Below are 16,734 nucleotides of genomic sequence, written 5' to 3' on the forward strand. Positions count from 1 at the left end.
GAAGCCAGGCACCTCCCTTCCATCCGGTTCCCCTTTATATTTCTCCTCCCCTGTTTCCAGCCCACTGGCATTCAGCACAGCGCCCGGCCCTCAGAAAGCGTTGGCTGAAATGACCCAATAAATGAAGAAAACACGTCTTTAAATGACAACATTTTAAATCAGAAAGAATGCAAAGGAAGAGAAAAGCGTGTATTTTATGTATATTTCACCAGCAGCTTCCAAACTTTAGGATAAGGTTTCTGTCAGCTTCTCAAGCCTATGTTACCCAAATGTCCCCAGTTCTGCTCACCGTTTGCATTAGCCCATGTTGCTGCTAAGTCCTGATTCACAGACACAATTCATTGTGATAAGCTGCCCGGCAAAACACACAGAATAACTGTATTAGTTGGACATTTATTATGGACCAGGTTCCTCCCATCCTATTTAATACAGCAATCCTGTGAAGAATCCACTGTTGTTATAAGATGACATCTTACAAGTGACAAAAGTGAGACTCATTTAAATCATATACACCAGGCTCCTCAGTTAAGGTGCGGAAGAGCAGTGATGCCAAAATCAATGCTTTGGCCCTTCTACCAGCCTGCCTCCGAGCCGAAGATCACGTACAGGGAAAACCACACTTGAAAGACTACTGGTGATTTCTCCCAAACGTGATGAATACTCTCCAACTTTAAAAAGGATCTCATGGGGCGCCTGGGTGGCTCAGTCGGTTAAGCGTCCGACTTCGGCTCAGGTCACGATCTCACGGTCCGTGGGTTCGAGCCCCGCGTCAGGCTCTGTGCTGACAGCTCAGAGCCTGGAGCCTGTTTCAGATTCTGTGTCTCCCTCTTTCTCTGACCCTCCCTGTTCATGCTCTCTCTCTGTCTCAAAAATAAATAAATGTTAAAAATAAATAAATAAATAAATAAATAAAAATAAAAAGGATCTCATCTCTATCACAATTTCTTCTCCAGTCTTTCCTACTCAGATCATTACATCAAGACCTCAAAATGAACAGTTGTCTCAAAAAAATAATAAAAAAATTTTTTTCTAAAAACTCAGGGAGAAAATGTTTGGTGAGAAAACCGAACAACCCTTTGGATTTTATCGTGCTGTCTTTTCTCTCTCTCTTTTTTAAGTTTATTTATTTTGAGACAGAGAGAGAGCATGAGCAGTGGAGGAACCGAGAGAGGGGGAGACAGAGAATCCCAAGCAGGCTCTGCACTGTTTGCATGGAGCCCGATGCAGGGCTTGAACTCATGAACCATGAGATCATGGCCTGAGCTGAAATCAAGAGTTGGATGCCTAACCAACTGAGCCACCCAGGCACCCCTGTCTTTTCCCTTATTTATCTCCTTCTGTTCTCCAAAGGTGTCCGTGTGTTTTCTATTACACGCACACGTACGTACATACACGTGTACACACACCTTCACATACACACAAGCGCAGCACACAGACCTATCCTTCCTACTTGTCTTCCTTTTTTCTCTTTTCCTTCATCAGCCCAGTAGACGTCTCCATATTTTCACTTCCTTGTCTCCTAAGAAGAAACAAGAAGCTCACTGCATCAAACAATGACAGACCGCTCCAAACACCCCCATACAAACAGCAGTCATAAAATATATTTTAAGAAATGTAGTCTCATGAAAACATGCCTCCTAAAATTCTCAGGGTGCTAATTACAGAGCTCGGCTGCACCAGACAGTTGCGTGATTCAGTCACATCGATGCAGCGTTGTCCTCAGTGTCCCTGGAACCTGGGGGCACAAAGGGATCACCGTTTCCTGCTGCACCTGAGGGCACCTGAGGAGCCAGGCAGGCTGGCTCCTCACGTCCACATCACACAACACAGCACCTAGAAGTCCCGCACATATAACAAAAACACAACGCCATCAGCTTCTGTTTTAATGTAAGCGACAGAGCCAAAGTCAAAGTGCAAAGGTGCCCCCCTCCACTCTCCCACCACAGAAACACACACAACTCATCCGAACATGAAGCCCAAATACTGGGTAGTCAGCAGGTCACACACACAAGTCTTTGTTTCCCACTTTAGCTCACTTTTAGGCCTCACATCCATTCAGATTTCCTACGCTCCCTGGGGAAGAGAATGAACAGAGAGCAGGCACCTCCCAGAGGCAACCTCCCACGTGACGGAGGTGACAGCGACCCACTACTGAGCAGCAGGCGGTATGTCCATTTGGCAGATGACACACAGGGAATGGGAGAAGCGAAGGATGTGGCTCAGATCGCATCCTGGTAACTGACAAGGTTGTGATTAGAATCTGAATTTGTTGAACTCCAAAGCGCTTGCACTTTCCACTTCAGCCTCCTAATTTTACGGGTTTATAAAGCGCAGCTTCTCTAAGAAATTCAGGTTTTTAGAGTGACTTATTTCAGGGCGCCTGGGGGGCTCAGTTGGTTGAGTGTCCAACTGTTGCTCTCAGCTCAGGTCATCTCACAGTTCATGAGTTCAAGCCGCACATTCTTGATTCGGATTCTTTCTCCCTCTCTCTCTGCCTTTCCCCCCTCTTGTCAAAGTAAATAATGAAACAAAAAAAAATTATAATGAAGTGACTTATTTCAATATATCCAACAGACGTAGCTAAAATGTGAAGGCCAGAAGGCTGGGTAAAGACGGTTTCCTCTGATGTCTACAGCTCCTCATTTTGGACCCTAAGTTAGAATCTTTCCCTTAGCAGATCTTACTCTGCCCCAGCTTCCAGTGGACCTCTGTCCATGCCTGGCCCCAGTGGAAGCCCCTTCTTATCCTCATGCCCGCCATCTTGTAGGTCTTGGCAACCAAAAGCAAATGATGGCGATTCTCCCTTTCGTACGGCTCCTAATAAAATACGTGATCAAAATGAGAAGGCCAAAACCTTTTATTTATAAAATGTTTTTATCTTTAAAGCACCTGCCTATTACAGACATAATTGTAGGGTTCTCTCCAGGCTCTTTAGGGCCTTCTGATTGACAGTGAGCAAAACATGGTCAGAACCAAAAGGACGAGTCAAAGAATAAAATGGGGACGTAGGATAATAAGGCTATAAATGCAAAGCGTCAGACCGTTCTTCACTATCCATGACATCTATTTGCTTTTCAAATATTAAGTAGCAATTATCTCCTTGACCTACATAAAGTACAAGAGTGTGAAAGAACTTGCCAAGCTTGGTAAAACGGGCCGCATGTGTTCAGAACTAAAAGCCACTAACATGTCCCTGCACCCAGTCAGACCATGATGGCAGACAAATGATGGATTTTCATTCATTTTTTCATTAAGTAAATTACATTTTTATCGGGTCTTGACTGTGTGCCAGGCACTGTGGTTGATCGGCGTTCTGGGAGGAAAAGAAGCCCAAACATCCTGTGTGCCAACACTCATCAGCATCCCCCTCCATCCAAGAGGACTGAACCGCCCAGCTGTACCCAGAAACAGATGCAGTGGACACCTCTCTCTGAGGGGCTGGACACCCGGGTGCAGGAATCAGCCTGTGCCGTAACTGCAGCTCTCTCCATGCACAGGTGACTAAGAGAAGAATCTTCGGAAGCTTTCAAGAGCTAATAGCAGATGTTCTAGTATTTTCACCTAAATTTCCACCTTTCTGCTGCAAGATAGCACAGTCCTCTTTTCAGGCTTCTTTCTGAGAGTCCAAAGTTGATGCTGATGCCCTTGAAGTACATTTCTAACAAGAGAGCAGCAGGAGGTAAGCCACGGTGTAGCGTTCACAAGCCCACTTGACTTGCCCCTCGCCTAAAAGGACTTTGCAAATTGGTACATAGTCCCAATCAGCCCCAAGGTGACTCAGGGGCCATCGCTGTCTTAATGAGATTTTGTAGTTCCTCCTAGTCAAATCTGGAAGCGACAGCAGAGCTCTGATTACGAGAACTAAGGACTCAGCTGTGCATCACCAGTTCCTTGCTCCTAGCAGAGATTACTCCTCATTTTGCATCAGTTCTAAAGCTACACAGAGAAGTTCTCTTCAAATCGAGGAGTCAGGGGACTGAATAAGTGACTTCTAGTGTAGCCTAATGTGTGGTAATCTAACGTACGAAGAAAAAGACATCAGAGCATGTGATGGAAAGGTTTACAATCGTGTTGTGCTCTTGTTGGCCCGATAAATTTGTATCTTAAAACTCAAATCAGAGATACTTCCTCAGTCCAGTTTTTGCCTTGTTTTACCACACTTGGCTTTCTTGCGTCTCACAGATAATGTGCTTTTTACAAACTAAGTGTCTGTGGCAGTCCGTCAGTAAACTCTATTGGTGCCACGTTTCCAACAGCATTTGCTCCCTTGGTGTCTCTGTGTCAGTTTGGTCATTCTCCCAATATTTCAAATCCGTTTGTTATTGTTATATTTGTTATGGTGACCTGTGATCAGTGACCGCTGATGTTGCTATTGTAAGTGCTTGGGGGCACCGTGAACCATACCCACATAAATGAGAACTTAATAAGTATGGTGTGTGTTCTGACTGTCCCACCAACCGGTCGTTCCCCTGTCTCTCTTTCTCTGTTCAGGCCTCCCTGTTCCCTGAGATGCCACAGTACGGAAATTAGGACAATGAATAACCCTACAATGGATTCTAAGTGTTCAAGTGAAAGGAAGAGTCAAGCATCTCTCACTTTTTCTTTTTTAATTTTTTTTTAACGTTTATTTATTTTTGAGACAGAGAGAGACAGAGCATGAACGGGGCAGGGGCAGAGAGAGAGGGAGACACAGAACCAGAAGCAGGCTCCAGGCTCTGAGCCATCAGCCCAGAGCCTGACGCGGGGCTTGAACTCACAGACCGTGAGATCACAGACCGAAGTCGGACGCTTAACCGACTAAGCCACCCAGGCGCCCCAAGCATCTCTCACTTTAATGTTTGTTTATTTTTTTGAGAGACACAGAGACAGAATGCGAGTGGTTAGGGACAGAGAGAGAGGGAGACACAGAATCTGAAGAGGCTCCAGGCTCTGAGCTGCCAGCACAGAGCCCGACGCGGAGATCGAACTCACAAGCTGTGAGATCATGACCCGAGCCGAAGTCGGACGCTCAACCGACTGAGCCACCCAGGCACCCCAAGCATCTCTCACTTTAAATCCAAAGCTAGAAATGACTAAGCTCAGTGAGGAAGGCTGAGACAGGCTGAGACAGGCTGAGACAGGCTGAGACAGGCTGAAAGGTAGGCCTCTTGTGCCAAAAGTAGGAGTTGTGAATGCAAAGGAAAAGTTCTTGAAGGAAATCAAAAGGGTTCCTCCGGCGAACACACTGACGATAAGAAAGCAAAAAGCCCTTACTGCTGACATGGAGAAAGTTTTCGTGGTCTGGATAGAAGATGAAAGCAGCCACGGCAGTCCCGTAAGTCGAAGCCTAATCCGGAGAGAAGCTTTGGCTCCTCACCTCTGTGAAGGCTGAGAGAGGTGAGGAAACTGCAGGAGAACATCTGGAAGCTGGCAGAGGTTGGTTCCTGAGGCCTAAGAAGCCGTCTCCGTAACATTAAAAAGGACAAGGTGAAGCAGCAGGTGTTGACATAGAAGCTTCAGCGAGTTATCCAGAAGATCCGGCTAAGATCACGGATGAAGGTGGCTATGCTAAACAACAGATGTTCACTGCAGATGAAACAGCCTCCTATCGGAAGAAGACGCCATCCAGGACCTTCCCAGCTAGAGAGGAGAGGTCACTGCTTGGCTTCAAACTTCAAAGGACAGGCTGAGTCTCTTGTCAGGGATCAATGCAGCTATGACTTTAAAGTTAATGCTCATTTACCATTCCAAAATTCCTAGGGCCCCTAAGAATTATGCCAGATCTACTCTGCCTGTGCTCTATAAATAAAACAACAAAGTCTAGATGGTGGCACATCTGTTTACAACATGATTTACTGAATATTTTAAGGCCACTGTTGAGACCTACTGCTCAGAAGAAAAGATTCCTTTCAAAATTTTACTGCTCATTGACCATGTGCCTGGTTACCTAAGAGCTCTGATGGAGATGCATAACGAGATTGTCTTCATGCTCACTAACACAACATCCATTCAGTAGCCCATTGATCAAGGAGTAATTTCAACTTTCAAGTCTTTTTATTTAAGGAATACATTTCAGGGAGAGTAGTTAAGATGGTGGAGTAGTAAGGGGACCCTGGGCTTGTCTCAGCCCTCGAACACAGCTAGATGAACGTCAAACCACTTCGAACACCTAGGAAATCGATCCGGGGATGAACAGAACAATGTGCATCATTTCAGGGAGAGAGTATGGCAGTATGCGATGCAGAGAGGTGAGTAAGGGGAAAGGAGAGTTGTGCGATGCCACAGAGGGGAAGTAACCATTTTTGCGGAGAGGGGAGAGAGGGGGGTAGATTCAGCAGCATGCTCGGATGGCACAAGAAAAGCACTCCTCCTCCAAGTAGCTAGAGAGAAAGAGAGTGTGAAAACACATACAGGGGACTGAACAAGAAAACTGTTCCTCCAAAACCATTGACGGTGGAAAAAGGAGAGGGTTTCAATACTGCCTATTTTTTATGAAGAGCAGATCACAGAGACTGAAGTCTCAGAGGTCAGTGCCTGGCAGTGCTCTGGCGAGGAAGCAGGATGGAGCCCCATGAGGGGACCTTACGGTCTGAGGATCCCCTGGTCACATGAAAAGAAACAGTTCCCCTGTTTGGAGTGCATTTGGTAGAGGCAATATGCCTCCCCAAGGGCAAAGGACTCAGCAGGTGCCATACAGCTGCTCCACTCACTGGTATAGGAATAAAGATGCCAGCTGAGGACAGCAAACCCTGGCGCCAGCTCTGTGTGGTGATTTACCATAAACTCTGAGCTGCTGCCACTGCATAGTCATGCAAACATTTTCTGGACAAACTGTACTGGTCACAGTGCAGTGAGACCCTCCCCCAGAAGATCACTGCAGGTCTGAGCCCCAGGAGTCTCTGAAGTGTGGGGTTTTGAAACACAGCTACGCCTGAGATAAAACTCTGGAGGGGGGCAGCCGCCTGGCAGGAAGACAGCTCAGACACTGACCAGGGAAAGGCGGGGGGGAGCTGATGGAAGCCAGGGACACAGAAGGGGTAAATGACCACATGTCTGTGAAGGTGCAAACTTCCTGCTCTGACGACTAGGGAGTGAGGAGAAGCCATTTTTGCCACTAGCCCACCCACACTAAATGACACCAATGAGCTAAGCAGTGCCACCAAGTGGAGAAGAGAGCCATTACACCAAGCCCAGGCTATCTTTCCCTTCCAGGCACATCTCCACTAGGGCAAGTCCACCTGAGAATCAGAGCAGCAGGCTCCACCCCCAGAAGACCAGCACAGATGCTTTCCATATACTTAGCCTATGGATCATAGAGTACTGCAAAGCTTCGGCTCTAGGGGGAAACAGGATCTAGCTTCATTTGGATGTTTTTGGTTTGTTTGTTCATTTTTTTATACTTCTACTTTTGTTGTTGTTGTTGTTGTTGTTTTCCCTTGGATACAGGAAGTACAAATTTTTAATTTCATTTCATTTTTTAAATTTTTATTTTTTTTCTCTTTTTCTCTTTTTCCTTTTTCTATCAAGATTCTCTTAACAAGCAAAGAAAAACACACCAAGGATCTAGCTTCCTATATTTGATTTTTTTTAATTTTCAAAATTTTTATTGTATACTGTTACTTTTTTCTTCCTCCAAAATGACAAGATGAAGCAATTCACCCCAAAAGAAAAAAAAAAACAGGAAGAAATGATGACCAAGGATTTAATCAATACAGATATAAATAAGATGTCTGAAGTAGAATTTAAAACAATTATAAGGATTTTAGCTGGGCTTGAAAAAAGCATAGAAGACATTAGAGAATCCTTCACTACAGAGATAAAAGAGCTAAAATCTAGTCAGGCCAAAATTAAAAATGCTATAACCAAGATGCAAACCTGAATGGATGCCATAACAGTGAGGATGGACAAAGCAGAGGAACAAATTAGTGACACAGAAGATATAATTATGGAAAATAGTGAGTCTGAAAAAGAGGGAAACAAAAGTAATGGGTAACAAGCTAGACTTAGGGAATCCAGCAACTTATTAAGATGGAATAACATTCATATCATAGGAGTCCCATAAGATTAAGAGAGAGGAAAAAGGGCAGAAGGTTTATCTGAACAAATTATAGCTGAAAACTTCCCTAATCTGGGGAAGGACACAGGCATCAAAATCCAAAAAGCACAGAGAATTCCCACTGAAGTCAATAAAAGCCAGCTACCACCAAGGCAAATTCACAAAATACACAGACAAGGAAAGAATTCTGAAAGCAGCAAGGGAAAAAAGTCCTTAACCTCCAAGGAAGACAGATCAGGTTCCCAGCAGATATGTCCACAGAAACTTGGCAGTCCAGAAGAGAGTGGTAGGATATATTCAAAGTGCTGAGTGGGAAGAATATGAAGCCAAGAATATTCTATCCAGCAAGGCAGGAATTCTGAATAGAAAGATAAAGAGTTTCCCAGACAAATAAAACCTAAAAGAGTTTGTGACCACTAAACCAGCCATGCAAGAAATATTAAGGGGGACTCTTTGAGGTGGGGGGGGACCAAAAGCAACAAAGACTAGAAAGGAAAAGAGAACATCACCAGAAACACCAACTCTACAGGTAACACAATGGCACTAAACTTGTATCTTTCAATAATCACCCTGAATGTAAACGGACGAAATGCTTCAATCAAAAGAAAGAGGGTATCAAAATGGATAAAAAACCAAGACCCATCTATCTACTGCCTACAAGAGACCTAAAAGACATCGGAAGATTGAAAGTGAGGAGAAGGAAAACCATCTATCAGGCTATTGGACTCCAAAAGAAGGCTGGAGTAGCCATACTTATAGCAGAAAAACTAGATTTTAACCAAAGATTGTAAAAGGAGAGATGATGAGGGTATTATATCAAATTAAGGGGTCTATCCACCAAGAAGATCTAACAATTATAAGTATTTATGCCCCTAACTTTGAAGCACCCAAACATATAAATCAATTATAACAAAACAAACATAAAGAAACACATTGATAGGGGTGCCTGTGTGGCTCAGTTGGTTAAGCGTCCAACTTCAGTTCAGGTCATGATCTCACAGTTCGTGGGTTCGAGCCCCACACTGGGCTCTGTGCTGACAGCTCAGAGCCTGGAGCCTGCTTCGGATTCTGTGTCTCCTTCTATCTCTGCCCCTCCCCCACTTGTGCTCTGTCTCTCTCTGTCTCTCAAAAATAAATAAATGTAAAAAAAAAGTTTTTAAATAAAAAATAAATAAATAAATAAATAATAAATAAATAAAAGAAACTCACTGATAATAATATAATAATAGTATGGGACTTTAATGCCCCACTTACAGCAATGGACAGATCATCTAAGAAGAAAATCAACAAGGAAACAATGGCTTTGAAGGACACACTGGACCAGATGGACTTAACAAATATATACATGACATTCTATCCTAAAGCAACAGAATATATATTCTTTTTGAGTGCACATGGAAAATTCTCCAGAACAGATCATGTATTGAATCATAAATCATCCTTCAACAAGTAAAAAAAGGATCAAGATCATACCATGCATATTTTCAGACCACAATGCTATGAAACTTGAAGTCAACCACAAGAAAAAATTTGGAAAGACCACAAATACTTGGAGGTTAAAGAACATCCTATTAAAGAATGAATGTATTAACCAGGAAACTAAAAAGGAAATTAAAAAGTACATGGAAGCAAATGAACATGAAAACATGACAGTCCAAAACCCTTGGGATGCAGAAAAGGCAGTCCTAAAAGGAAAGTATATTGCCATACAGGCTTATCTCAAGAAGCAAAAAAAGGTCTCAACTACACAACCTGACCTTACACCTAAAGGAGCTAGAAAAAGAACAGCAAATAAAGCCTAAAGCCAGCAGAAGAAGGGAAATAATAAAGATTACAACAGAAATAAATGCTATAGAAACAAACAACAAGGAAAAAATAGTAGAACAGATCAATGAAACTAAGAGCTCTTCCTTTGAAAGAATAAAATTGATAAAGAAAAGATAAAGGACTCAAATGAGAATATTATAAAAAATTATACGCCAACAAATGGGGCAACCTCAAAGAAATGGATGAATTACTAGAAACATACAAATTACCAAAACTGAAACAGGAAGAAATATAAAATTCGAACAGATCCATAACCAGCAAAGAAACTGAAATGGTAATCAAAAATCTCCCAACAAACGAAGTACAGGGCCAGATGGCTTCCCAGGGGAATTCTACCAGACATTTAAAGAAGAGTTAATACCTAGTCTTCTCAAACTGTTCCAAAAAATAGAAACAGAAGGAAAATTTCCAAACTCATTCTACGAGGCCTACATTACTTCATATAAAGGAGAATTAAAGGCCAATATCCCTGATGAACATGGATGCAAAAATTCTCAATAAGACACTAGCAAATAGAATTCAATAGTATATTAAGAGAATTATTCACCCAAGTAGGATTTATCCTTGGGCTGCAGGGCTGGTTCAATATTTGCAAATCAATCATCATAATACACTACATTAATAAAAGAAATGATAAGAACCAAATGATCCTCTCAACAGGTACAGAAAAAGCATTTGACAAAATATAGCATCCGTTCTTGATAAAAGCCCTCAACAAAGTAGGGATAGATGGAACATACTTCAACATGATGAAGGCCATACACAAAAGACCCATAGCTAGTATCATCCACAATCAAGAAAAACTGAGAGCTTTTCCTTACAAAACAAGACAAGGATGTCCACTCTCACCATTACTATTTAACATAGTACTGGAAGTCTTAGCCTCAGCAATCACACAACAAAAAGAAATAAAATGCATCAGAATCAGCAAGGAAGAAGTCAAACTTTCCCTATTTGCAGACATGATATTCTATGTAGAAAACCTGAAAGACTCCACCAAAAAACTGCTAGAACTAATACCTGAATTCAGTAAAGTTGCAGGATATAAAGCCAATGTACAGAAATTGGTTGCATTTCTATACACTAATAATGAGACAGCAAAAAGAGAAGTCAAGGAACTGATCTCATTTGCAATTGCACCAAAAACAACAAAATACTGAGGAATAAACCTAACCAAAGAGGTAAATTATCTGTATTCTGAAAGCTATAGAACACTTGTGAAAGAAATTAAAGAGGACACAAAAAAAATGGAAAAACATTCCATTCTCATGAATTGGAAGAACATTGTTAAAATGTCTAGACTACATAAGGCAATCTACATATTTAATTCAATTCCCATCAAAATGCCAGCAGCATCTTTCCCAGAGCTATAACAAACAATCCTAAAATCTGTATGGGACCACAAAAGACCCCCAAAAGGCAAAGCAAACCTGAAAAAGAGAAACAAAACTGGAGGCATCACGATTCCAGATTTCAAGCTATATTATAAACCTGTAGTCATCAAGACAGTATGGTGCTGGCACAAAGACACATAGATCAATGGAACAGAATAGAAAACCCAGAAATGGACCCACAACTATATGGTCAACTAATCTTTTACAAAGCAGGAAAGAATATCCAACAGAAAAGAAGACAGTCTCTTCAACAAATGGTGTTGGGAAAACTGGACAGCAACATGCAGAAGAATGACACTAGACCACTTTCTTACACCATATACAAAAGTAAATTCAAAGTGGATGAAAGACATAACTGTGAGAGGAAACCATCAAAATCCTAGAGGAGACCACAAGCAGCAACCTCTTACTAGACACATTACCAGAGGCAAGGGAGACTAAAGCAAACATGAACTATTGGGACTTCATCAAAATAAAAATCTTCTGCACAGCAAAGGAAACAATCAACAAAACAAAAAGGCAGCCTATGAATGGGAGAAGGTATTTGCAAATTACATATCTGATAAAGGGGTTGTATCCAAAATCTATAAAGAACTTATCAAAGTCAACAACCAAAAAAATAAATAAATAACCCAGTTAAGAATGGGCAGGTGAGGGGCACCTGGGTACCTCAGTCAGTTAAACATCTGATTCCTGATTTTGGCTCAGGTCATGATCTCGTGGTTTATGAGTTCAAGCCATGCATTGGGCTCTGCACTAACAGCATGGAGCCTCTTTGGGATTCTCTCTCTCACTCTCTCTGCCACTCCCCCACTAACATACTTCCCCTCTCTCTCTTTCTCTCTCTCTCAAAATAATGTTTAAAACATTTTTAAATATCTTTTAAAAAAATGCAATGGGCAGATCACATGAATAGACACTTCTCCAAAGAAGACATACAGATAACTAATAGACACATCAAAAGATGCTAAACATCACTCATCATCAGAGAAATACAAATCTGAGCCATGATGAGATACTACCTCATGTCTGCCAGAATGGCTAAAATTAACAAAACAAAAAACAACAGTATTGGCAAGGATTCAGAGAAAGGAGAGCCCTCTTGCATTGTTGGTGGGAATGCAAACTTGTGCAGACACTCTGGAGAACAGTATGGAGGTTCCTCAAAAACTTAAAAGTAGAACTACCCTACAATCCAGCAATTGCACTACTAGAGATTTATCCAGGATTCAAAAATACAGATTCCAAGGGGTACATCCATCCTGATGTTTATAGCAGCATTATCAACAATACCCAAGCTATGGAGAGAGCCCAAATGTCCAATGAATGATGATAAGAAGTGGGGTGTGTGTGTGTGTGTGTGTGTGTGTGTGTGTGTGATGGATTATTAGTCAGCCATCAAAAAGAATAAAATCTTGCCATTTACAACAACATGGATGAAACTACAGGGTATTACGCTAAGCGAAATAAGTCAGTAAGAGAAAGACAAACACCACATGACATCATTCATATGTGGAATTTAAGAAATAAAACACATGAACATATGGGAGGAGAGAGGAAAAAAGAGAGAGAGAAAGTGTGAAAGACTCTTAGAGAACAAACCGAGGGTTAATGGAGAAAGCTGGGTGGGATATAGGCTAGATGGGTGATGGGTGCTAAGGAGGGCACTTGTTATGATGAGCACTGGGTGTTGCATGTAAGTGATGAATCACTGAATTTTGCTCCTGAAACCAATATTGTACTGTATGTTAACTAACTAGAGTTGAAATAAAAATTTGAAAAATCAAACATTTCATAAGGTAGAACTGCCAGAGGTATAGTGATTCCTCTGGGCAAAGTAAACTGAAAAATTACTGGAAGGATTCACCAGTCTAGATGCCAATAAGAACATTTGTGATTCATCAAAACATCAACATCAACAGGAGTTTGAAAGGAGTTGATTCCAGCCCTCATGGATGACCTTGAGGGGTTTAAGACTTGAGTGAAGAAAGCAACTGAAGAAAGGAAACAGCAAGAGAATGAGAATCAGGAGAGAAGCCTGAAGATGAGACTGGATTGCTATGAGCTCATGATAAAACCTGAATGGGTGAGGAGTTGCTTCATGTGGATGAGCAAAGAAAGTGATTTCTTGAGAAGGAATCTACTCCTGGTGAAGATGTTGTGAAGATTGTGGAAATGACAACAAAGGATTTAGAATATTCCCCATAAACGTAGTCGATAAAGCAGCAGCAGGGTTTGAGAGCATTGACTCCAATTCTGAAAGTTCTGTGGGTAAAATGCAATCAAACAGCATCACATGCTATAGAGATACTGTTCATGAAAGGAAGAGATTATCAACACAGCAAACTTAATTAATTGTTATCTTATTTAAAGAAACTGCCACTGTCACCCAAATTTCATTAACCACCACCCTGATCAGTCAGCAGCCATCAACACTGAGGCAAGACCCTCCACCAGCAAAAACATTACAACTCGCTGAAAGCTCAGATGACGGTTAGCATTTTTTAGCAATAAAGTATTTTGAAATTAAGGTATGTATGTTGTGTTTTTAGACATAAAGCTATTGCACACTTATTACAAATGACTCTAGTGTAAACATAACTTTCCTGTGCACCAGAAAGCCAAAAAATTCATTTGACTTATTTTATCATGATGCTTGACTTATCGAGGTGGTCTGGAACTGAACTACATCTCCAAGGTGTGCCTTGATATTTGAGGGTTCATTTAGGCTCACAATCCTTTGTTTAGGCATTCAGGTATGAGGGATGGGCGTGGAAGGACTGGGTTAGGAGGAGATTATATGAAAGTCAGAGGCAGTGACCTCCATCCACTTTTTCTCTTTCACAGTCTTCTTGAGAATTGCCAACTGATACAGTAAATGAGATGACAGGTGTATGTATATTTAGATGTTGCAAAGATTTCTAAAATTTTAAGTAAAAACAAACTTTATATACATTAAAGTACAATCAGGAAATCACTTTTTAATATATGTCTATGAATATGTTATGTCCTTACTAAGGAACACTGAAGATCTTAAAATGTAACAGATAGATAGATAGATAGATAGATGATAGATAGATATAGACAGATAGACATGGATGGATGGATGTATGGATGGATGTTGGGTTGATGGGTGGATGGGTAGATGGATGTATATAATGATAGAGATAAGATACATACTGATTATAGTTTTAACTTCCATACAAAATATTTCGAACATATCCTTAGATATCATTTAGTCAATATTTTTCCAATATTGGCTTAATATCAGTTTTAATTTTTGAGACAGAGAGAGAGAGAGAGAATAGGAGCAGGAGAGAGGGGCAGGAGAGAGATAGATAATCTTAAACAGGCTCCATGCTTACCACAGAGCCCAACATGGGGCTCACTCTCATGCCTGTGAGATCATGACCTGAGCAGAAACCAAGTCAGACACTTAACCCACTGAGTCACCCAGGTGCCCCCATATCAATTTTTTAAGTATTCTTAGTCTCTTGACCTTCCTTCCCTCCCTATAATCACTCACTTGAAGTTCATCATTCCCGTGCACATCTTTAATGCCTTAAATATATTTTCCACAAATTCTTGTTTCCATAAAATATATGAGAGTTGGCTTTGAAGGTGTTAAACCTTATATAAATTGTATCATACATTTTTGAGATTTATCCACATGCATTCATGAACTCTGTTCATTCTTATAAACTGCCGTATAATATTTACATTTTATAAATATTCCACGACTTTAAAATTGCTTTTCTTATTGATGAACATACAGGATTTTTCCAATTTATTGCTATTACAAACAACAGTGTTATAAGTAGTATTATGTTGTAAGTTTTATATTATACTTATATAAGTAGTATTATAATACTATAGTATTTTAGTAGTATTATATAGTAGTATCTCTCCTTGTACATATGAGCACAAATCTCCTACTGACACATACATAGTTAGAAGTAAAATTACTATAGCCTACAGTATGCAAAATTTTGACTTATTGGAGGATACAAAATTATTTTCCAAAGTGGCTGTACCAATTGTACCCCCACCAGTAAGGCAAATGAGTTCGAGGCTCCACATTCTGACCAAACCTTGTCAGATCTTTACAGTTTTGCCAATTGAAGAGTATGAAATGGTATCTCGGGTTTTACTTTGAACTTCTCTGATGACTAGTGAGATGGATTGTTCTTCATATGTTCAGTGCCCACCCATCCTTCCTACCCTACAACTTGTCTGCTCATATCCTGTGTCATTTTCCTAGCAAGTTTCTAGTCTTCAGCTTATTGCTTTCAAGGAGTTTGAATGTATTCTGGATACTAATCATCCACCAGTTATATGTTTTCAAAAAACCTCTCAGTCCATGGTTTGTCTTTTCATTTGTTTACGAATGGAAGTTCCTTTCACATGTAGCCGTTTTGATGTGCATTTTCTTCCATGGTTTGTGTTGTTTACGTCTTATTCTTTAAAATCCCAACCCACACTGAGGTTAGATATTCTCCAATGTTTTTATTTCAGATTTGAAAATTTATGCCACTAGTCTACCTGGAATGCATTTTTATGTATGGTGTGAAGTAGGGAGGCTAATTTTAATTTCTTGCATATGAGTCTCCAATTGTCCCACACCATTTATTGAAGAGTCCATCATTTTCCATTTGACATACAATGCAACCTTGCCATAAATTGTTTCCATTATGCATGATTTTGTTTCTGGGTTACCAACTTTGTGTGTCTATAAATCAATGTTTTGCCCTTGAGCTAATTTCACACTGCTTTAATTACTATGGCTACAAAATTAGTCTTGAAAGTATGTCTGTTACCTTCTTCTTCAAATTGTCTTCTCCATTCTTAGATATATAGTTTTCCAGATGGCTTAATTATCTTAAGTGTAAAACATTTTTGCAATTGGGTTGCAGTTAGATTGCATTTGTAGATTAACTTCTTGGAAACTGACATTGTTAGAGTAAGTCTTTCCATTTATACAAATGGTAACTCTATTTATTTACATTTTCTTTAATGTCTTTTGAGAAAGATGTACATTTTTCCATGAAGATCTTATGTATACTTTGTTGAGTTTATTTCCAAGGACCATAGAGTTGTTTTGTTTTGTGTGGAATTTTTGGCATTTTGGAATTTTGGCTACAAATAATACATTAATTAAACTTTGTTGGTTTTTAAAAGAAACTGATGTTCACACATAGATATTTTATTCAGAAGCTTTGCTGAAGTCTCTAATTTTAATACTCTTCCAATGGGTTAGCTTGGGATTTTGATGTAAAAAATCATATCATCTGAAAACATTTTGAGAACTTCTTTCTAATCATTATTCATTTTTTTCCCTTTTTTCAGCCTTACTGCAGTACCTCAGACTCCCATCCGAAACAGTTACACAAAGTTCACAAATGGAAAAAAATTAAAGCATTTAGGCCAGCATGCACACTTAGATTATTAAATTATGGCAAAAAGTAAGGATGTGTTAAC

General features: G+C 40.4%; 1 protein-coding gene across 12 annotated transcripts in view; it reads right to left on the reverse strand.

Moving 5' to 3' along the window:
* The window catches only part of FBXO15 (F-box protein 15), a 154,180-nt gene that overhangs the window by 68,288 nt on the left and 69,158 nt on the right, over window positions 1-16,734 (reverse strand). The window contains exon 10 of one of the 12 annotated variants that reach the window (XM_042961395.1): window positions 206-351. The exons of 10 other annotated variants lie outside the window; for them this stretch is intronic. In XM_042961395.1, the coding sequence (XP_042817329.1) occupies window positions 298-351 (54 nt within the window). In that variant the 3' untranslated portion in view covers window positions 206-297. Of the gene's footprint in view, window positions 1-205; window positions 352-1,437; window positions 1,520-16,734 lie in introns of those variants that run through there. One more of the 12 variants, XM_042961397.1, reaches the window with a different exon arrangement.

This window comes from Panthera tigris, chromosome D3 (genome assembly GCF_018350195.1).
Source record: "Panthera tigris isolate Pti1 chromosome D3, P.tigris_Pti1_mat1.1, whole genome shotgun sequence".
NCBI classification, from domain to species: domain Eukaryota; kingdom Metazoa; phylum Chordata; class Mammalia; order Carnivora; family Felidae; genus Panthera; species Panthera tigris.